Source organism: Nelumbo lutea, chromosome 6, assembly GCF_056320005.1.
Source record: "Nelumbo lutea isolate HS-2025 chromosome 6, American lotus-T2T, whole genome shotgun sequence".
NCBI classification, from domain to species: domain Eukaryota; kingdom Viridiplantae; phylum Streptophyta; class Magnoliopsida; order Proteales; family Nelumbonaceae; genus Nelumbo; species Nelumbo lutea.
In genome coordinates, this window is record NC_142689.1 from 64,885,639 (window position 1) to 64,909,812 (window position 24,174).

The following is a 24,174-nucleotide window of genomic DNA, read 5'->3' on the forward strand; positions in this document are numbered from 1 at the left end:
TTTCTCAAACCAAACCTTATATAAAGTCAAGAGTTCTAATGAAAGTCTGATATTGATTGTAGAAACAAACATTCAAGTATGAAACAGTATATAGGGAAATTTGGGTATTAAAATAACTTTAAACAGTTAGATGAGAACCTTTTTTTTTAAGTTAATTGAGGGAAACCTAGCAGAGGGGGTATTTGTCTAATGGCCAAAGTTTACAGGGGTGTTTGATATGAAAAAAAGTGTAGGGGTCTTTGTCATTGACCCCATAGCGTGGTTTTCAAAGCTGGATCGGGTCAAATGGTTGGACCGGAAAAACCAGGAACCGGTTAGGTGACTGGAAAAACCAAGAACCGATTAGGTGACCGGTTCCATTTTTCCCTAAAACCGGATTTTCTCCAAAAACCGTTGGTTTTGGCTAGCAAACTATTGACTTGGGCAGCTAACTGTTTGAACGGTTTTGATCGCTTATTTATTTATTTATTTATTTTTTTGTCAGAACGGTCAGACTGTTCAACCCAGTAACCGGACCCCTGATTGGTTCGATCTCTAGGTCGATTTTAAAAACCATGCCTCATAGTATGAGGGGGGTCCTTGTAATTTACCCAAAATAAAAATATTATATATATAACATTTTTATTATTTATTTATACATTATTTTTTATATTTCTTATATATATGTTTGATTAGGCTTACGAGTCTCATGAGCTGAATTTTATTGGGCTCGAGCTTAGCTCGATTAGCAAATGAGCCTCTATATTAGGCTCAAATTCGACTCAAACCTCGGTCAAACCGAACCAAATCAAGCTATTCACAAGCAAAACTCAAATAACTTATGAAAAGCTTGGTTGTGGCCACCCTAGTCCTATACTCCCTAGTTTGATGGTATCGAGAGAACTAGTTCAATTGAACAAGAGGAAAGTAAGGACATTTCCTTAAATGAAAATCCAACTAGGGATGCAAATGGATAGGATCCAATTTGAATAAAATAAGATTCGAATATAAGGTCATATTCAAATTCGATCCAACATTGTTCATGTTGGATGTAGATCAGATTTGATAGGACTTGATTTGAATCTGAATCCTACCGATAAGTCGGATCTTTTGGATTTGATCCGATTTGACTTGTTTTCTTTAAAAATTATTAAATTATTAAAAGAAAAAATAAAATATATTAATTTAAATAAAATAAAAAATATAGTATTTAATTATTTTCATCATATTTTAAAAAATAAATAATATAAAAGATTATAAAAATATATTTATAAATAAATAATATATATTATATTTATTTTATATTATAATATAAATATAAAAATATAAATAAATAAATATATTTATGTTTAAATATAAAAACATTTATATTTATAAATATATAATATATATCAGATTGACTAGGAGGATAGTTGATCCGAAGATCCGAATAGGGGTGATCCGAATTCGACCAAATAGGATCAGATATCCGATCCATTTGCACCCCTAAATCCAACCCCTCGAAGGCTTGAAGCAACAAACTGCATTGGTTGCTTTTGTAAGTTCCAGCATCTTAAACATTTTGAAGTGCCTTGCCTTGTCGTCCAAGACTGCCTGTGCGAGGCCCGTCCCCGTCCGTCCAATTTCTCGCTCGGGCCAAGGCGAATACCAGAACCTTCATACCGAAGAGACCAAAACCAGAGAAGAGTGATGGCTCGATACGATCGTGCGATCACAGTGTTCTCTCCTGATGGCCATCTTTTCCAAGTCGAATACGCGCTTGAGGCCGTGCGAAAGGGTAACGCTGCCGTCGGTGTTCGAGGCACTGACACTATCGTCCTCGGCGTCGAGAAAAAATCCACCGCTAAGCTTCAAGACTCAAGGTAGGTATCCCTTTTCCTTTTATTCTTTCGAATTTGGTTTTCTTTAGATCTCGGCTAAGATTAATGACATTGATCCTAGACAAACAAAGCTGTTTTTGGGGTTAGAGTTTCAAATGCTGTAGATTGTGTCTTGAATATTTTTATTGAAATCCTAGATAGCTGATGGAACACGCGGCTTCGAATTTTTTGGTCCAGTTTGTGGCACGAATCCGTGATTTTTTTTTTTTAATTAATGGCTATTTTTCGGAAGCCTTATGTCTCATCTCTCATGGTTTGTGATATTTCACAGCGGAGTTGCTTCGCTTTTTTAAGACGTTCTGCAGCCGACGTTTCTGTTGACTCATATATGTTCTTTCTCTTTGTAATATCGAGAACTACTGGGTTTAGTAATTTGTTTTTCTAAGTTGTAATTATGATCTCTGGAACGGTAAAATTGATTCTTGGATTTATATACCTTAGAGTGTTCTATGTAATACTCAGAACAATCACTGCAAGAATGATATTAAATTGGCAATGTCTTGATTCTAGTGTAGCTAAAGGGAAAGGTAGAAAATTTGGCTGGGCTTATTAAGGCAATTCAAACTAATCCTGCACTCTTAAATACCTGCCCCCTTTTATGGCTCATACCAATTTGGTTTTATGGCCAAGCAGGAACACTAGAAGTCAAAGAACTTTAGTAAAGCTTCTTTTTTGTACACTTTTGGTTTGGAGAAGAAAGTTATGGTTATGGCAATGCAACCCACGTTGTCATAGCTATTTATTTATTTCATTACATTTTTCTATTTTCAGTTAAGCTTGTTGACAGGGTTTTCTTGGTAAGAATCAACTGCAATTGTTGCGTGCTTGCAGTCCATATCTCCTTCTGCATAGTCTCAGGCATGGACTGGTCTTTTAATTAGTTAAGAATTTATGCCTGTTTTGCATGGATAATAAGTGTGCTGACTGTGTTAGCCACTTTAGTTTTTAGCATAAACTGCATATCTAACACTTTATTGTTTGCATGTTATTGTCATGTCTATGCAACATATGTTAAAACCATTCATTTTCATCCCATGTTGAATTTAGAAGGGCTGGAGGTTTAGTTTTTAATCTACAGGCTGTTTCATGTCGATCTGTTCTTAGCTGAAATCCTGTCTGCTTTGTGCAGATAACCTATAATCTTTTCCTTTTCCCCCTTTGTGAAATTTATACAAATCATGTTATCTCTGTGGTTTTCATTAATTCTTCTTATTATGTTGTTCTTTCGCGTTCATTAATGCACTCTTGCACCTATCTTTTCATAGGGTTTTCCTACTTATTGATTTATTTGCTCCTTCAATTTTGCAGAACGGTTAGGAAGATTGTAAACCTGGATGATCACATTGCACTGGCTTGTGCTGGATTAAAGGCTGATGCAAGGGTACTCATTAATAGGGCACGGATTGAATGCCAGAGTCACAGGCTTACAGTTGAGGATCCTGTTACGGTTGAATATATCACACGTTACATTGCCGGTCTTCAACAAAAGTATACACAAAGTGGTGGTGTGAGACCATTTGGTCTTTCAACACTTATTGTGGGTTTTGATCCATACACCGGTGTTCCATCACTTTATCAGACTGATCCATCAGGGACATTTTCAGCTTGGAAAGCTAATGCAACTGGGAGAAATTCAAATTCTATGAGAGAATTTTTGGAGAAAAATTACAAAGAAACTTCTGGGCAAGAGACAGTCAAGCTGGCGATTCGTGCATTACTTGAAGTAAGTTGATCAAATTCATGGCTGTTATTCTACAACTCTTTTTTACTCCTAATTATGTTCTGGAGAATTTATTTTTTCAGAAGCAGAATATTGATTCAACTTCAAGTCATATTTCTTCTTGGGTCGGTAGTATATTCTAGGAAGATGTCAATACTGAGTATGTGATGCTACACATTATGGTGTGATTTGGAAAAAGAAATGCAATATAGTAGTGATTGTGTATCCACATTTGCTTATTCCTCTATTGTAGGGTCATTTGTCTATCATTCTTTTGTATTGTTATATTTTTTTGGTTGCATCTTGTAAATTGTGGCTGCTTGCACAAGCTCTTTTCAGAATTTTCTTTTTGTTCATATCTTCCCTTTATCTTACATCTTATGTGATCAAACTTGATTGTTCATGTAAGAAAAAAAAGATCTTTAGAACATCAAATCTTTGAATAACAATACAAAGGAATATCAGTACACCACCCCTGCTCTCTGGCTTTTGTTTTCTTTCCTGACATTGTGGATGATATTCACATGAAATATGGTTTTATTTTTTTTTTCCTTACTATTATTTTGGGGTAGGGCTGTAAGGAAATATAACTGTGATTATGGAATGCAGCTTTCACATTTTGGATTTCTGGGAATGAAAATATCTTGGTAGAAACCAGAAAGCATTGTTCCTGATTTTCTTTTCAGGATCCCCTGTAACAATACCTTAAAATAAGCAACCCTGCATGTTGAAGGTGGATGGATCTCTTTGTGACCCCCTAACCAAATGAAAAAAAAAAAGAGGGAAACGAAGAAGTGAGCCCTCATGGTTTGAAACACCTCCAAGTAGTCCCATGGTGGAAGAAATCATTGTCTCATCAATGTGATACTCTTATCTCACTATGTAAAATTATGAACAAGGTGATGAAAGAAACCCTGGTATAAAAAGAGTTTCTAATCATTGTTCATGGGTCCTTTGATTGTGTCGACCAATTTCTAAATGTTTGTATCAATGTTTTAAAATGCGGGGGTGTGTTGTGAGGCATCCATGTTCCATGACCTGGAAGTGTGAGGTGAAGTTCAGAGTGCAAGAGGCGTAAGCCTCCTGAGCACAAGGAGGTTAGGCCTCCTAATGAGGAAGAAGGAGGAGTTCTCATTTCTTTTTGATGAAAGATGTCCCTAAGGGAACTTCTCCCAGCAAACTCCCTCAAAACCTAGGCAGAATTGGTGATATTTCAGGTGTTGGTGTTTCTAGTATGTCTTGTCTTGATTCTTGTATTCCTCGAGTTTTTGATACTAATATGCCCCCTTCCCCAGTTGTTGTTTTGTCTCGGCCTGCAGGTGAAGCTGACACTCATCCAAAAGCTGCCTATCCTAGTGATACTCTTCCAAAAGCTGCTTGTCCTAGTGACACTCTTCCAAAAGATGCCTGTCCTAGTGATTCAATTGAAGTAACAGAGGTTTTAGAGGATGTGGAGGCTCTGAATGATGCTGTGGATTAAGGGGAAAGGATTTGGGGATTAATCTTGTAAACCTTTAGACTCTTGGTAGAGGAGGAATTAGGGGAGAATTTTGAAAAGGAACAGGAGGGTGACACTCCAGTTCCTAGTTCCTAGGTAAGGGGAAGGGAGGGAGAAAGGGTAAAGACAAATGAAAAAACAACAAAGAGGAGAAATAGGAAGAAGAGTCAAGAAAAGAAAAGAGTGGAAGAACAAGATAAATCTAAGAAAAAGCTTGAAGGAGGGACACCTAAAAGGAGGTAGAAGAAATTGAGTGAAGCAGAGGGGTTGAGATGTGAAGTGGACTATGATAAGGGGTGTTCTGGGACAAAAGGAAGGTAGTCAGGTTAGCAAAAAGTGCTGTCTAGGGTTGCTCGTAAGATTGTTTCTCAATGAAGATTATTAGTTGGAATGTAAGGGGCTTGGGGAGTTCCAAGAAGAGAAGAGTGATAAGGGAAATGTTTAGAAAAGAAAAGCCAGATGTTGTGTTGATTTAGGAATCAAAACTATCAGAGGTGGATAGGAGATGGGTGAGAAATATTTGGTCGGCTAGAGGACTGAGTTGGGCTTTCACACAGTCTTGGGGGGCCTCGGGGGTATTTTGACAATATGGAAAAATGTGGATCTAGCCTATACAGAAGAATTAATTGGTAACTATACGGTTATAGTGAAATTAAGAAAAAGAGTTGATGGACTGGAATGGGCTTTAACAAATGTTTATGGGCCAAATTCGTATAGAGAAAGGGAGGAGTTTTGGGAGGAATTAGTAGCTATAAGGGGATTGTAGGAGGGTCCGTGGTGCTTAAGAGGGGATTTTAATGTCATCAGGTTTGTCAATGAAACAAATAATCCTAACCATAGGATCACCTCAAGTATGAGGAAGTTCAACTATTTTGTGGATTCTTTTGAATTGAGGGAGCTGCCATTGGTGCAAGCTGATTTTACCCAGTTTAATTTTTAGGAAGAACCACTTTGTTGTAAACTAGACAGATTTTTATTCTTGTTAGATTAGGAGGAAGTATGGGGTGGTTTGGTGATGAGGGCCCTACCTAGACCTACGTCGGATCATTGTCCAATTAGACTATCTCAAGAAAGACTAGGAAGAGGACTTTGCCTTTTTAGATTTGAAAACATGTGGTTGCTACATCCAAACTTTCAAAAGAAAGTGAAAGAATGGTGGGAAGAGGATCATGTGGTGTTTAGATGGAAGGGATATAGATTTTATAAGAAGTTACAAAAGCTAAAAGCCATGATCAAAGCTAGGAACAAAGAAGAGTATGGTAGAATTGAAGGTAGAAAGGAGGCTATTATTAAAAGGATTCAAGAGCTTGATGCTGCTGAGGCAGAGAGAGGATTGAGGCTTGAAGAAAGGGAAGAGAGATGGAAGTTGAAACGGGATTTGGAGGAAGTTCTCAGAAAAGAAGAGATAAGCTGGAGACAAAAATCAAGATGCAAGTGGTTGAAGGAAGGAGATGGTAATACAAGATTTTTCCATAGTTTGGCAAGTGGAAGAAAGAGGAAGAACATTGTTGAAAGTTTGGAATGGAAAGGGGTAGTGCTGACAAGAGAGGAAGAGATTGCAAAAGCTTTTATGGAGCATTTTAAATCCATTTATGACAACCCTAGTAGAGTAAGAGAGACTCTAACCGACTTTGAGTGGCATGCTGGAGAAAGGGAGTTGTTGGAATCCCTGGAAAGGCCGTTTGGGGTTCAAGAAATAAAGGAGGTAGTTTTTTCTATGGAAAGATCAAAAGCCTCGGGCCCGGATGGTTTCACTATGGCTTTTTATCAAGACTGTTGGGATATCTTAGGTGATGACCTAGTGGAGGTTTTCTTGGAGTTCTTTGAAAGAGGAAAAATAAACGTGGGTGCAAATGCTACTTTCATGGCTTTGATCCCTAAGAAGGTGCCTGCAGTTCAGCCCAAGGACTTTAGATCTATCAGTTTGATTGGGAGTCTGTATAAGTTCATTTCCAAAGTTCTTGCACTAAGACTCAAGAAAGAAAAGGAGAAAAGGGTTTGATCTGTAAACTTGACCTAGAAAATGCTTATGGTTTGGTGGATTGGGAATTCTTGCTAAAAGTATTGAACAGTGGAGGCTTTGGGGAGAGATGGTGTAATTTTTTTTGAAGAAAAAGTTCACTTTATTCGAAGAAAAGAAAGGTACATGAGGAGATGTACACAGCAATTGAGCACTCAAAAAGTTACATAGGCAAAAAACTATCACTAAAAAGGGAATCCCTGTGAGCGCCAGATTTAGCTAGACTGTCGGCTTTAGAACTTAGCTCCCTCGGAATCCAAACTACATGAGCATTTAGAGAAGAGAGGATGTCTCTCGCTTCAGCCAGGTAATGGGCTAAAGCCCAAGGCCCACTGTCAGGGTTAGAAAGCCAGTTAATGGTGTTGGCTGAATCTCCTTTAATGGTAAGGTTTAGTAAGCCCATGTCTTTTGCAATTCTGATGCCAGTTAGAGCTGCCATGACTTCGGCCTTTGTTGGGGAGGCTATCCCAATTGGCCCACTAAAAGCCCATCTGATATTGCCATTTCTGTTTTGAATTACCCCTCCAATACCCACAGCACCTGGGTTTCCAAAAGCACTCCCATCAAAGTACAAGATCGTCTCCCCTTCCACTTCAGATCTGAAACTACAGGAAGTGATGAGCTGTTTATGATTAGAGTGAAGAAAATTTATGGTGTTTCTTTGAAGGTCATCAAAAGTAACTCCTCTGAAGTAAATTGAGTTGGAGGTCCACAAGAAACCTCTATAACAGATTATAGAAATCAACTCCTCAAAGCTTTTTGTTCTGTTGGTAAACACCCGGTTGTTTCTCTCTTCCCAAATGCTCCAGAAGATAGCATGAGCAGCAGACAGCCATAAAGTTTTTCCTCTTTTGCTTAAACCTCTTCCGGGCCATTGCCCTAAGCAATCAACCACATTTTCTGGGAATACCCAGTTGTATTCAAAGAGTGATAGAAAGAAATTCCAAAATTTTCTAGTTTCCTCACAGTGAATCAGGATGTGGTTGACAGATTCCCCAGCTTTAAGGCAGAAACAACACACATGGGGAGATGGATAATACCTTCCATGGTTCTTTTTCTGAAGGAGGTCGTAACTGTTGATTTTCTTTAAGCTGGCTTCCCACACAAAAAAGCATACTCTGGAAGGGATATGAGCACACCAAATTCTCTTGTAGGGGTATTGATCAGTAGCTTGATCTTATCTAAAACTAAAGCCTTGAAGTAAGACATGGTTGAAAACTTACCTGATGGGTGAAGGGTCCAAACACGGAGATCTAGGGAAATTTGGGAGAGGTTTACCTCTCTCAGGGTATGCAAGAAGCTAGTGATTTCACTAAGTTCTAGGTCCCTTAGAGGTCTCCTGAGATTTAGATTCCAATTGAAGTAAGGGTTGTATTACCTCTTGTCACTTCTCAATCTTAGTGAATGGAGTAGCTAGGGACGTCTTTCCTGCAAAGAGGGGCCTTAGACAAGGAGACCCTTTGTCTTTCCTCTTCACCTTAGTAGGGGATGTCCTAAGTGTCTTGATTTCTAGGGCTGATTCAAGAAATCTACTAAAAGGTTGGAGAGTTGGGAAGCAATAAGTGATTTTCACTCACCTACAATTTGTGGATGATATCATTCTCTTTTGTAAAGGGGAACCTGAGGAGATGGATAATTTGAGATTGGTGGTGACGCATTTTGAGAGTCTCCAATTTGAAAGTCAATTGGAATAAGAGTTGTGTAGCAAGGGTGAATTTATGGGAAGATGAGGTCCAATTGGTGGCTAGGGCTTTAGGTTGCGAGGTAAGTGGTTGGCCTCTGGTATATTTAGGTTTGCCCCTAGGGAAATCCTAGAACAGAAAGCTTTTGGTACCCAGTTTCGGAAAGATTCACTAAGAAGCTAGCAGGGTGGAAGAGAAATTATATCCCACTAGGGGGTAGAATCACTTTAATCAAGTCCACTCTGGCCAACCTTCCGGTGTATCTTCTGTCTACTTTAAGCTTCTTGTCAAGGTTGCCAATAAGTTAGAAAAACTCATGTGAGATCTTCTGTGGGAACTGGGTGATTCAAAAAGGACCATTTAGTGAAGTGGGAAGTAGTTTCTAGGAAAAATGAAGTGGGAAGTATATCTAGAGTAGTCATCAATCAAAGTAATGAAATACTTGTATCTAGTCTCAGAAGATAGAGTAATAGGGCCCCAAACATCAGAATAGACAATATAAAACGAAAATTCAGATCTTTTATTTCTTAAAGGAAAAGAAATGTTTGCTCAATTGACATGTTTGACACTATAACTCACTATCTGATAGACTTAAATTACTTTGGAAACATAAGTTTTAATGACTCAAAAGAAAGATGACCAAGACAACTATGGCATAAGTAGGCGTGACTCTCACTAGATGAACTTAAGGACTCTGTAGCCACAAGACTAGCTTTATTCTCCAACACGTAGAGACCATCCACCTTTCTTCCTTTATCAGCCGTCTTCCCCAAGGCCAAATCCTGAAACACACACGAAGAAGGAAAGAAGGTAATTGAACAATTCAAGGAGTGAGTAATATTGCTAATGGAAAGTAAATTGAAAGGTAACTTAGGAACTTGAAACTCATTAGAGAGGGTAAGACCGAGTGGAAGAGATATGGTTCCTTGGTCGGCTATGGTGGAGAATGATCCATTAGCCAGTCTCACCTTATCTCTCTAGAGAGGAGGTTGTGTGATTGAAATAAAGTCGACTTACTAGTCATGTGGTTTGAGGCTCCAGAGTCAATTATCCAGGAGGAATCGGAAGTATGAGATGACACATGGAAAGCAGTGGCAGTGTTACCTGATGTAGACGCAACGGAGGTAGGAGTAGGACCAGAATCCATCTGGCGAAGTGTCTTACCATATAATTCCAAATGATCATGAAAGGAGTTGATAATCTCTTCCTTGGGGTCAGAATTAGGGGCCCGCTCTTGAGGTACCATGGGACTAGTCTCTTGAGATGCCACATTTGTTGAGTTATATTTCTTTTGATTCTACTGGGTTGACTTCTTACTCTAATCAGATGCTGATTTCTTACTCAATTCCTGAGCCCATTTAGGCTTCCCATGGAGGTCCCAACATGTGCCTCTAGTGTGCCTGATCTTTTGATAGTGAGTGCACCAAAGTTTGTCTTTGTCATCCACTCTCTTTTGTTAATCACCCTTCTTAAAAGAGCCTCCAACATTCTCCTCGGACAACTAGAGCATCTTGCTCCCCCTCTACACAATTCATCACACTTCTTCTGCTCTCTTTAGACCGAACTAAGACAAACTTTTTGAACTGAAGGCAAGTCTTTACTGAAGGGATGAGAGATCCATCGTATGGACGCCCAAAACTTGTAGAATAAGGTGGGCGAATTTCAAAAAATTTCTCTCCTTCAACTGGGAATCACATTCCCTAAATTTAGAAAAATCATATTTTTCAAGGACCAATCTTGAACCATAAATCGAACCAGATCTGAACAAAAGCAGTAGGAGAGGGTTATACCTGATACGGAGAAATAATATCTCCCAACGAAGGTGTTCACGCCCAAGGAAGGATCCAAAGACTGCTCTCACTGAAGATGGCGCAGTGTAGGATGGAGCAGAATCAACAGTGTTCTCTCCAAGAACCTAATCCTTCGCAAGAAGTAGCAGGATGGCATGTGAGCACAACTTCCTATCAGTCCCTTCACAAGGAATTGATGTCAAGATCGAATCTTGATTTCTCCCACTGAATTGGAGATCGAACTGGCAGGTGAGGCGGCAACAGGAAGGAGGCGGCAAGAAAGAATTTCACAGGGTTGCTTAATTCTTCCTTCTGTGATTTCAACTCTGAAGAGGATGTGAATATATGTCTGCTAAAGGCTGCCGCCCCCTCCTCCTTTTGTAACCTTAAAGGGATCAACTCCTAATCCCATTAGGAGTTGCTGATCCAAATCATATTTGGATCAGACATCCCTTTAGGTGATAAGGGTAAACCCTTATCTTATCTGCAGATTAGATCAGCCTTCTCCTAATCTCATTAGGAGGTTTTCAGATATGAATGTGATTTAGATCTGGACTCTCTGAGTGGATAGGGTTAAGACCCTATCCTATATGCTAATCCAATCCCAGAATTCGCCCCTTATTTAACTGATTAAATTAGCCCAATTCGAAATGGGCTTTAGGCCCATTAAGGTTATGTGCTCACTTAGCCTTCCTAACTATTGCTCAGTTGGGCTTCCTTGTATGACGTGGGACTCAAACATTGATATACACATCAGCCACATGGGTTCGACCCAGCCTTTGTTATAAGGTCTGGCCGAATACACTATTATGGACAGTGCAACCCCTGAAACCCATCGCATGGGCTCTATGGGCCCAACACTTACCCTAAGTGGTCCCTGGGCCAAGCCACCTTGTAACACCCAGGGATTGTGGGCAGATGCAAGATTAGCCCATCAGGTATTACCCTCAATGGTCTTACACTTAACCTCTCAGCCCATAATGATCAAACACTGCCTGACAAGAGAGGACCTCTCCCTCGGCTGCAAGGAACAGTGTTGCACTCTCTTCTTATATGGATCCCGAGAATTAAAACCTTTTGCAAGCATTTTAGAAACCATAATATATATACTTTTATATCTCATATAAAATATATCTTGCAAAACAAATCTCAACGATTGAAATCGGCTGTCGACAGTCTTGGTTTCCATCAGAGAGAATGCATCCCCGATCATTACCTCTATCCGACAAGGGGGCTGATCCTGTCACTATGATCACCCACTCAGATGAATTCTCAGACTGTCCCAACATACCCAGGTTTTGACCCCCGCTAAGGATCTCACTGATTAGTACATCAAAGACAACCCAATCCGACACCTAGTGCAATATCATAATCGAGTCTAGGGGTCGGGTGTAACTTTTCAGTTTTGCCCATTAATCTCCAAGGTCCAGGGCAATACTGGAAATCTGGTCCGGTTCAAAGGTTCAATTAATCCTACACTACATGTGCCTTGGGTCTCACCTTGGTGGCTGAGACAAGCCACCCCAACCAACTTGGTGGCACATCAGTGTCAGCCTTATCAGGATATGTCTCCCTAGACCGACCCACTGGCTGTAAACATTCTAAACTAACACGAGTCTCATTAAGTGTCCAGTTTAAGGGTATTACACAGAAACATTCTAAACTGACTCATAATGTACATCATTCTGATTGAAGCTAAGGGCATACAAAAACTGTCTAACATTTACTTCCCAAGATCTATACCCTAATAGACTCATATGTAGGATTCAGCCCCAAAAGAAAAACAAATATTCGTTGCTGGGAAACAAGTGACTTATAGGCCCTTGCATCTTCATCACACTTCCAATTCACATTTTGGTAATGATCAAATTCTCCATATTGATGTTAGATCTGAGTAGTAAGTACATTGAGAGACTTCTCTCCCCCTACTTGCAAGTGGAGGATTCAGCTTGTAGTTGATATATCTTGGCATAGTGCCTCTGCTCCGAATAGATAGATTTTGCTTGTTCCCATATATTACAAGTTGTTTCAGTCCACAAGAATGTTTTCTTTACTTGTGGCAGCATGGAAATCAAGAGCCATGACTTCGCCATACTATTTTCTTGGTTCCACTTGTCATATTCAGCACTTCCGGTCTTAGTTCCTACACTTTACCATTATCCTATTTTCACCTTAGCAGTAATGTAGACTTTAATTCCCCTAGACCATTCAAGGTAGTTTAGTCAATCAAAGGGAATTACAGCCATGGGAAAACTCATCCATCCCCCCACTCATTCCGTTTTGACCTCCTGAAACCCCAGAAGTTGCAGAATTCTCAGAGGACATGGTTAAGGACACTATTTAATTTCAACACACAACTTAGGATCCCTCCTGACACCAAAACAAATCCTAGAAGCATCCCAAATAAGTAGTCCACATGCACACAGTTTGGTTTGGACACAAACTGAACACAGACCAACACCAATTCTCCAAAAAAATTAGGTTTAGATTGATTTCAGACCTGTACGGAATTAACAGTTCCAGCCTATCAAGCTTCCAAGAGTGTCTAAGTGCATTAACCACCGGAGAGATCCTCAGAATATTTTAGTCACACCAAAACTGGGAAATAACAGGTTTGGTTTGGACACAAACTGAACACAGACCAGCACCAATTCTCCAAAAAAAAAAGGTTTAGATTGATTTCAGACCTGTATGGAATTAACAGTTCCAGCCTACCAAGCTTCCAAGAGTGTCTATAAGTGCATTAACCACCAGAGAGATCATCAGAATATTGTAGTCACACCAAAACTGGGAAATAACAGTCATCCGTGACCTACAGGCATCCCTTTCACAGGTACAGGATCACACGGTCCAAGAAAAGAGGTCTAAACCTCAGTTTTTTCTGGCAACATTCAGCAGACCATCTTCATCGAGTTTTTTCTTGGCACACGACCAAGATAAGAGAAGAAGAAAAAGGAGAAGACTTGTATCAGTATCAGTTGTAGGTCAGTTTTTCTGTTCAGTCTGGAGAAGACAGCAAGATGAAGGGGAAGACCTTGTTCGATCTGCTCTCAAATCCAGTAGAGTTGCTCTGATACCATCTTAACAGTGGACGAATAGCAGTAAACAAGAAGGGAAGAGAGAGAGAAGGGAGAAGGTAGAAGAGAAGAAAGAAGAGAAGAAAGAAGATTGGCGAACTCAAACTTCAGTTTGGTGGTGCCAGATTACATTAATATTTATAGGGTGACCATAATTAAAAGGGAAAAGACCCTTGTGCCCCTCTGAGATTAAAGTACAAGAACAGTAATAAATGAACTACCTTAAACAGACCAAACAGACCCTAACTAAGCAGAATAAGAATATAAATGTAAAATAAACTATTTCAACAGATTCCTAGAGAATTAAATCAAGTTGCTGATAGTCTAGCTCAAGGTTCAAAATATCGATACAGGGCGAAACGCCGGTAGGGCATATCTGTATTGTTTTTTTTTGTTTTATTTTTTTTCGAATCTGGTTCAGAGGGTCCGGTTTAAGGCCGGTCTACCCCTTGAACCACTCACTGACCCAAAACACCCCTTGTAGGGGTGTATCAGGAAGGCCCCAATATGATACATATCGACATTTTGAGCCTTGGTCTATCTAAATCTGGTCTAGCTAACCTTGGTCTTTTGTTTTTGTTTTGCTGACAAGGCTTTGCACATCCTCTCATGTACATCCCTCCCTGTTTTTGATCTTAATGAAATTAGTTATCTTCTCTCAAAGAAAAAAAAGAGATTTGAGAATTAATTGGGGAATTGGACACTGATGGATAGAAGATTAGCTGTAATCAGCTCAAAAACCTTCGAAATGGAATGGCGATAGAAAAATCAAGAGGGTTTGATCGCGGTGACAGAGTGAGGTAGGGGGACTTGGTCCAGGATCTTTCTGCAAAAGGAAGATGTAAAGTGGGTAAGGGAGTTTTTGTTTTGTTTTTTTCCAGTTGGCGTTAAAGTGCTGAACAAAGGTTCTTGTGGATCATAAGAGAATCGAAAAGGTTAGAGTCCTTCTCTTATAGTTGAAAGAAAACAAATGGAGTAGATTTGTGCATTTGAGCATTTGGTTGATTTCAGCTCCTTGGAAAAGCATCTGCGTTCCCAAAGAGCCTTCCATAGAGGGTTGGAATTTGTTCGACCAGCTACTAAGCTTGTTTTATCCCCCAAAATTTTCTCCTACTTTTGAACGTATCCCTCAACTAGAAAGAAAAAACAAAATAATTTAGGCAGGAGGATCAGCCTTCATCTCAGTTGTCCATTAGAACAAGCCTTTTGGCAATTGGAAACTAGCCTTCGTTTGTACCAAACCCCAAGCGCTGAATTGGAGAGAGGTGGAAGTAGGCCTGTCTGCTAATCTTCACTCACAAGAGCTCTTGAAACTCATCCCTTTTGAAGAAAATAGGGCAGTGGGCTTCGCTCCAACAGAGGAGCTGGTGCTTGCTTGGGTCAAACAGGAGACAATCCTGTTGTATGGAGACTGGGTCAAGCTCGAGCGGTGGTGGCCAATGGTGAACATAGTAGCAAGTTCGTTGTCTTTCAACGGTTGGCTTATGATACGAGGGTTACCCTTCCATCTTTGGACAAATGAGGTGTTTGCTTTGATCGGTGGCCTTTGTGGAGGTCTACCAGATATTAATCCCAAAACAACAAACTTCGCCCAGCTGAGTTTCGCTAGGATTAAGGTGCTCAATCGTGGCGTTCATGTAGTTCCTCGTTCAATACCTCTGCTAGATAGGAATGCCTGGTTCTACCTTTTAGTGGAGGTGGAGAAGATGACCGAGTCTCCAGTTCGACTCAACAAGTTAACTCAAAGCAACAGTCCCATTCCATGTGGCAGTGGTTCAATGAAGCTTTAGTCAAAAACCACCTCTGGAAGCTTTCTTCTCCCATAAGAAAAAGAGGCAGCAGGTTCTTCCTTTCTCAGCCAGGTGCGAACTTTCCCAAAAAATCTAAATTCAGACTGCCTGCAATGAAGGAAGTTGAAAGTTAAATCTTCAGAAGCTTCTCCCAGGAAGAATTTCAAAAATTCAATTTCCTTTTCAAAGGAGACCCCTCGACCCCAGAAGTTTCCAGCCTCTTTTAAGGCCTTCGTGGATCTATCTGCTCTAGTGCACAAGGCTGACCTGATCCCAAGTTCAAAACACTCAAAAGCCTTGGGCTGTCTCAAGTTAAAGGCCCATCATTCTCCAGAGAATGCTGACTCACCTTTTTAAGCCCACCTGAAACCCCCTCTTTTAAAGGCCAAGTGATGCTGGACACCCTTCCCAGCTTAGGAGGCTGAAAGAAGGATGTTTACAGATCTCCCACTTCCTCGTTAAGGTCAAGTTCCTCCTCTCTATCTGAAGCTGAAGACTCCAGTGAAGATTTAAGTTCCTATGCGATGGAGACTGAACTGGATCCTTGGGAGGTTGCTTTAGAAAGGGAAAAAGTTCTGTTTTCAATGAATGAAGGTTGGGGATGTGTAGAGATGCTTGAATGGATGCCTTTGGTCAATTTGGACTACGAGGACACAAACTCAGAAGGCCTTGCTAAAAGACAAGGATGGGATTCATGTTCAAACCTCCGCAAAGCCCAACATAGCCGCCAATTGCATCCAAGAGTTTCCTCCCCCCCCCCCTTTGCTTGTTAATTCGGTTTTCGTTTCTTCACGGTCCTTTCATTGCAACCACCTTTTCTCTCTTTTTCAGGTTCGAATGGAGAGCAATCCCAACCAAAACAGAGTGACAGTCATCGCCCAAAAACTTCAGCAAGGACGGTAGACAAACAAGTCCAGACTAGTAATAAAGTGGCAGATGGTTTGAAAGAAGGCACCGATGAGATGGCCAAATTACTGGTTGTCAGTAGAAGAGAGGGAAGAACAAAAAATTGGGTTTCGACTGAGAAAGATAATAACCTGAGAGGGAACGATCAGGGAAGAAGTGAAAGAAGGAGCTCCAAAAGGGAATTGAAGCGACTACAGTGGGGGCTGACAGATAACAGATTCGAAGGTAATACCGTAATAGGGTGGTTAAGGGAAATTCTACAAGACTGGCCTAATGAACATTAGGGGTTTGGGAGGACAGCTGAAAAGGTGTCTAGTGAAAGAGTCTCTAAGGAAAAAATCCAGATATCGTTATTTTACAAGAAACAAAAAAAGCGGTTGTAGACAGAAAACTGATCAAAGCAATCTGGGGAATTAGAGGGAAAAAATGGGCGGCTGTCCCTGCAACAGGATCGTCGGGGGGCATTATTCTTGCTTAGAATGAAGAAGAGGTCTCGGGCATAGAAGTTGACAAAGGGGATTTTTCTTTATGTCTTGATCAGAAATAAAAAAGATGGTTTCAGTTGGATAATGGCTGGTGTGTACAGGCCAAACTCCCCTTCAGATAGAAGGTTCTGGGAAGAATTGGACTCAGTGCATGAGTTCAATGACATTCTGTGGTGTCTAGGTAGTGACTTCAATTTCATAAGGTTCAGCAATGGACACTCCAACAGCAGAACTCCAACAAGAAGTATGAGGAAGTTTTCAAGCTTCATATGTACACAAAATTTGTATCACCTCCCCCTCAATAACGGGCATTTCACCTGGTCAAATTTGCAAGAAAATGCAATAAGTTGTAGACTTGGCAGATTTCTGGTCTCTCTAGAGTCTAGAGTGGGTGGAGATGTTCCCTAACTTGGTTCAAGAAATTAGTCCTTGCTCCACCTCAGATCACTGGCCAATCGTCTTAAGAACAGATTTGATTTTTAAATGCAGGCCCTCCTTTAGGTTGGAAATGATGTGGACCATGCACAAGGATTTCAGCAAGAAGGTGGCCTCTTGGTGGAAAGAATGAAAGGTAGAAAGCTAGGTTGGCTTCCGGTTGTTGCAGAAATTAAGTTTTTAAAAAGCAAGCTAAAAGCTTGGGGAAGAGAGAAATTTAAAGCCGTTGAAGAAGAGAAGCATAAAATCCTTACGGAGTTAGAAGAGCTGGATCTCAGAGATCAGAATAGCAACCTGGATGAAACAAATAGGAGAAGAGCTGATCTGAGAATTACGTGGGAGAAGTTGATTAGGAGGGAAGAAACTTACTGGAGGCAAAAGATCATGAGTGAGATGGCTAAAAGAAGGGGACAATAATTCTAGATTCTTTCACTCTTATGCATCGGGAAGACATAGGAAAAATTTTATTACTAAGCTCAAAGTGGGTCAGAGGGAAGTGGAGGATGTAGAGGAAATTACAGAGGCCTTTTTAACTTACTTTAAAATCCTCTGCACTAGAGAAAATTTTAGTCAGTACACTATGGACAGGTGGGAAGGGTCAGAATTATCAGAATAAAAGAGATTGTGGCTTGTAAAAGGTCTTTACGAGCAAGAAATTAAAGAGGCTGTATTTCTAATGGATGGTGATAGAGCTCCGGGTCCATACGGATTTCCTATGTTCTTTTTTCAGATGTGTTAGGACACAGTAAAAGGAGATCTCTTGGAGGCTTTCAGGGATTTCCGTCCTCGGCCATAGTGAACAAAGGACTCAACTCCAACTTTATATGCTTGATCCCAAAGAAAGGGGGAGTCTTGGGGGTGAAGGATTTCAGACCGATAAGCCTAGTAGGGAGTTTTCACAAAATATTGGCCAAGGTGCTAGCAAGAAGACTACAAGAAGTCTTAAGAGATCTAATCTCCCCAAGCCAATTTGCCTTCGTGAAAGGAAGGCAAATAGTGGACAACATCCTTATAGTGAATGAACGTGTCGAAGACAGAAGACAAAATGGAAAGCCAGGGGTCATAGTTAAATTAGATCTAGAAAAAGCTTATGATAAAGTGGATTGTGGGTGCATTCACCATATCTTAAAGGTCGAGGCTTCGGTAGTAGGTGGGTTGGGTGGTTTAAAGGGTGTATCGAATCTACTTTGTTCTCAGTAATGGTAAATGGAGAACCAAAAGGCTATTCCAAGGTAAGTTGAGGTCTGAGACAAGGTTGTCCCCTTTCCCCCTTTCTCTTCACTTTGGTGATGGATATATTCAGCCAGCTTTTTGATAAAGTCAAAAGTCTAAACTTACTAAAAGGTTTTGAAGTAGGTACATACACTCTCCATGTTTCACATTTACGGTTCGCAGATGACATTGTTTTATTTTTGGAAGCTTCTTTGGGCAAATTACAAATTCCAAAAGGGTGATCAATTGCTTGGGGATGGTAACTGGTTTGAGGATCAACTTTTCCAAAAGCAGTATTGTGATCATCAATTCTATTGAAGCAGAACTTCTGGAATCCTTTAAAAGCATTGTAGGGTGTAGAGAGGAGTCTTTTCCAATTCTCTACTTGGGGATGCCACTGGGAGGGAATCTGAAAAGTTTCAGTTTTTTGAGGGCCAGTGATAGAAAAATGCAAGAGAAAACTAACAACTTAGAAGAGTTGCTATCTGTCAAAAGGGGGGTGACTTACTCTTTTAGAGTCCTTTGCAAACCTGCCGATATACTACTTGTTGGTCTCCCAGATCCCTAGGAAAGTCAGATTTCAGATTGATAAACTTAAGGCTCTGTTTGGTTTGTGGGAAGATTTGGGTGGGATGGGATGGGAAGGTGTAAAAATTTAACTTTCCATTGTTTGGTTTTATATGGGCAAATAGTAGGAAAAGTATCCAACATAAAACAGAGTCCACCCCTGCGAGTCTAGAAGGACCTACCTCCTACGAAACTGGAATCGGCGGATTCCTCGTTGGTGTCGGAGATTTCCTCTGAAGATCAATCTGTAGAGTTCTCGGAGGTTCAATTTTAGACCTAGTTTTGTCTCCCTCGACCAACTTACCTTCCTAACCTAACCCTGCAAACTAAAGTGGAAATGCTGCTTTGATGAAAAATTCTATAGTAGGATTTAGATCTCATCCATTTTTTATCTATTCTAGGTTCAATTTTTGAATCATAATAAATAGGGTTCTATCAAGAATATTATCTAGTCATAAAAAAAACTAACAAAACACACACACACACACGACAGTGGATTCGGAAGAATTAACACAATGAGAGATTATAGTGAGATCCGGTTGGGTCGAGAATTCACAAGAACTGGAGTTGATTCAATGAACCTCTTCACCAGCTCCGTCAGCTTTAATGTATGTCGGCCTGGAAGAAACTACTACAACAGTTCTCTGTTTTTATATCATCCTCACTAGCGGTGGTGATGACTAGAAGTTTGTACCGAAGAGATTAACAACAGAGGAGATGATTCCTGCGTGAGCTTCGCCTGAACAAGACTTATAATGGAGTCTGTTGTGTTGGATCTGTTCGTTCGGTGAACACAATAAAGAGGTGGAGATCGGAGGTAGCGGTTCTCTGTTTTCAGATCATCCTCACTAGCGGCGGTGATGACTAGAAGTTTGTATCGAAGAGACTGACAACAGAGGAGATGATTCCGGCTCGAGCTTCGCCTGAACAAGACTTTTAATGGCGTTTGCTGTGGTTGGATCTGTTCGTCCGACGAACACAATAAAGAGACGGAGATCGGAGGTAGTGGTTCTCTGTTTTTAGACCATCCTCACTAGCGGCGGTGATGACTAGAAGTTTGTATTGTAGAGATTGACAATAGAGGAGATGATTCCGGCGTGAGCTTCGCCTGAACAAGACTTCTAATGGCGTCTGCTGTGGTTGGATCTGTTGGCAGAGTTCTCAGAGGTTGAAGAAGAAGAGCCTCTCGAGTTTTCTCGAGAGGTTGAAGAAAGCCCATCTTCCATCTTGAGTTTTTCCACCGGGGTTGCACTGTTTTAGTGCAATCTTGATTACAATTTTGGGATCCCTCATCCCACGTTTTTCTCATCCCATCTTCTTATTTCCCTCAAAACAAATAAGAGAAAAAGGAATATTCCCTTTTCTCATCCCCATCCTGTGAACCAAACGGAGCCTAAAGAAGTTTCCTTTGTGAAGGCGGAGGGGGAAAAGAGAATCACCTAGTAAGTTGGGATCAAGTATGCAAGCCTAAGGAGGAAGGTAGATTGGGAATTGGCCATCTCAAGGAGAAGAATACTTCCCTTCATAGTCCGTTTGGTTCGTACGACCTGGATGAGAAAATAGGAATATTCGGCGAGTAGGTGCAATGAGAATAGCATTCTCAAAATATGGGATGTGGGGTCTCACCAAATAGGTGCAACCCCACTAAGAAACGAAAGTTGTGCGATGACAGTGAAGAAATTTTATCAAGGGGTGGACTGTTCTCACCTCCCACCTCTACAACGGTTCGAACTCCGACCATCTGTATCCTTCATCTCTGGCGAAGGTAACGTTTCCGGCGGTTATTGTCTTTGTCTTCTCCGGTGAAGGTAACATTTCCGGCGGTTTCGTACGACGGTTGTTTATCTGCAAAGTATTAAATAGCATGGTTGGCCCTCAACTCATTGAATTGCCCCTCCAAACATGGTCGGCCAGACTAGTTTTCCTTGCCGGCGAGCTGAAACACGACACCTGTGTTCTAGATCTGCTACTATTGTCCTCTGGTTTAACTTCGACACTCTAGATCTGGCCAGAGACGTGTTTGTTCCAGACCTGGAGTTTTTCCCATGGATTTGTTCCAAATCTGTTGCTAGTCCCATGGATTTGTTCCAGTTCTGCGGTATTTCTTCATCCCTTCGTCTCATCAACCAAACACTAGAAGCATATTCTGCAGGATAGTAGGTCTCAGCAAACAAACACGGGCCAAAAAATGAGAAAATAAATTCTTCCTTTCTCATCTCATTCCTTCTCATCCCACTGTTTCTCGGAAACCAAATGGACCATTAGGGGAAATGGCTTTGGGGATTCCCTACAGAATCTAACTCTAACCAAACACTAGAAGCATATTCTGTAGGATAGTAGGTCTCAGCAAACAAACACGGGCCAAAAAATGAGAAAATAAATTCTTCCTTTCTCATCTCATTCCTTCTCATCCCACTGTTTCTCGGAAACCAAATGGACCATTAGGGGAAATGGCTTTGGGGATTCCCTACAGAATCTAACTCTCTGTGGGCAGCTATCATCTCCAGCAAATACAGGACAAACTTTAATGGTTGGGAGAGCACTCTCCATTTGAACCGGGTTAAATCTACAAATCCGTGGAAAGGTATCACCTCTATTAGCAATCTTTTTCTCCCTTTCATTAGATACAGAGTAGGTAATGGCTGCAAGATTAAGTTCTGGAAAGACCTGTGGTGGGCCACTCCACCCTAGCTACCTCTTTCCCCAGACTCTAAAACCTAACCCTAGATCAAGATGCATCCATTTCTTCTTGCTTTCCTGCCTCGTTCTGAGAATACCTTAAACCTACGCCTTATAAGACCCCTAAGAGACCAAGAGAGAACTGAAGTAGCAGACCTCCTCCAAACTCTAAAGGAGGTTTTATCTCATCTAACTCCCAAGACTCAAGAATTTGGTCCCCTCATCCAAATGGTGACTTCTCTTCCAAGTCTTTTTACAAGATTTTGACTGCAGGTGAACAGATCTCTTTCCGTTTTAAGAAGGCTTGGTACAGCCACATTCCCTCAGGCTCAGTTTGGAAGGAGTACAAATGCAAATTTGTAGAGTGCTAAACCTTATATTTTTACAAATGCAAATTTGTAGAGTGCAAAACCTTATATTTTGTATTATTTTGTATGTATTTGTACTCCTTCCAAACTGAGCCTCAAGAGTTTGCTCCTTTGTATAGGAAGCCTGTTTGCAAAGGATCAACACATGTGACCTTCTCCAATAGAAAAGCTTGGGAAGACTTTTCATCTCCCCTCATGCTTGTATCTTGTGCTTGAATGAAGGAGAATCAGCCAATCACTTCTTCACTGCAAGGAAACCAAGAAAATTTGGCACCACTTTCTGGAGTTGGCTGGTTATAGCTGGGTTGCCCCGGAGAATATTAAGGAGTTCATTCAACAATGGCAAGGCAGAGGGTTAAGTAAAAGAGGTAAAACCTATTGGCAAACCATCCTACATGTGGTGATGTGGGGTGTTTGGGAAGAAAGGAACAACCATTTATTTAATAACAAGACAATAATTCAAGAGGGACTAGTCTCTTCAAATCACTTATCATCATAACCTTTGGGCCAACAATTCTGATATTTTTGGAGGACTATCAGTGAACAATCTCAACAGAAGTGCTCAATTCTTTCTCTTTCCCTCAACATCACCCCCCTCCTGTCCCCAGTGGTTTAGGAATAGGAAGGGAAAGGATGTTTTTAAACTTTGACGGGAATGCGTCCGGTTATCCAGGAGCTGTTTGCATAGGAGGCATATTAAGAGACGAAAGGGGTCTGTTATCTGGACTTTTAGTGGTCCAATAGGTGTCACTGACTCCTCCAAGGCGGAAGTGTTGGCAGCTCTCACGGGAATCAGAATTGTAAGAACACTAGGCATTCAAAGTTTAACCATTGCAGGAGATTCAGCAAACACCATTACATGGATAAGAGACAAAGAAGGTGGCCCCTGGAGGCTAAACCACTTCTTGACAGCAGCTCGAGACTCTTTGGAATTGCTAAATGCAAATTTGATTTGGATTCCAAGGGATTTAAACTTTGTTGCAGATGGTCTAGCTAAAATAGGTGCCTATTTGGATGTCTTATATGGTGATAGTTTGATTCCTGTGGACTCGATGGGTTTTCCCGTGTCATGTATGTACTTTTTCTTTTATTAATAAATAAACTCTGTTATCTTTTCTCAAAAAAAAAAAAAAAAAGAGAGAGAATTGGTTGGGGAAATCCCTGAACTACAAAAATATAGTTGTAGAAGGGGATTCAAGAGTAGTAATCAGTTGGCTGACAAATAACTTGGAATTGTGGAAATTAAAACTTCTGTTACAAGTTGAAGGGGCTAGAAGAGCTAGGGGCAGTCCAAAAAGGACTTGGGCGGAAGTCATAAGAGATGATTAAAGTGCTCATAATTTAATGATGGATATAACACTGAACAGGGCAACGCTTAGTGATGATGATAATGATGAATCATGGAAATTAGAACATATCCCGAGGGAAGTGAGAAATCTAGCTGGGGTACTGAATGTATCCTCTACTTCGATTCAAGTTCCAGAAATTGGCAACTTGTATGATAGGCACGTAAGCTAGGCAGGGGGTGATCAGAGAGAGAGAGAGAGAGAGAGAGAGAGAAAGAGAGAGAGAGCTGCAGAATATAAGTGTCATTTCTTATGCGTGCATGCTCATGTGTCATTTCTTGTTTAAGTAGCTAGGTAGCTGCAGAATATGAAGTGTCTGCCTATGTATGCATGTTTTTACAATTCCTAACCTTTGAATCTTGTTTTATTAAACTTAGGTTGTTGAAAGTGGAGGAAAGAACATAGAAGTTGCTGTGATGACAAGAGAGCATGGGTTGCGGCAACTGGAAGAAGCTGAAATTGATGCCATCGTTGCTGAAATAGAAGCAGAGAAAGCGGAAGCAGAGAAAGCAAAGAAGGCTCCCCCCAAAGAAACATAAGTCTTTCTCAGTTTCTACTTTTCACCTTGTGATTTTGCATAGAATTCTGTACTAAGAGGTGGCATTTTCTTATTTTGAATTCATTTACTCCCTTGAATCTAAATATTTAATTACATCTTCAGTCAGGATCTGGGTTCAGTGAAAGATTTTGGAATGGTAATTCACCTATTATCATAATGTATAATTTGAATTTTTTGGTCA

General features: G+C 40.6%; 1 protein-coding gene across 1 annotated transcript; it reads left to right on the forward strand.

Annotated features, from left to right (window-relative positions):
• The first annotated feature begins 1,498 nt into the window (after positions 1–1,498).
• Positions 1,499–24,174, forward strand: LOC148849286 (proteasome subunit alpha type-7). Its single transcript, XM_088949385.1, has 3 exons — positions 1,499–1,841; positions 3,168–3,582; positions 23,812–24,174. The coding sequence occupies exons 1-3, from the start codon at positions 1,669–1,671 to the stop codon at positions 23,971–23,973; spliced, it is 750 nt and encodes a 249-aa protein (XP_088805511.1). The 5' UTR covers positions 1,499–1,668; the 3' UTR covers positions 23,974–24,174.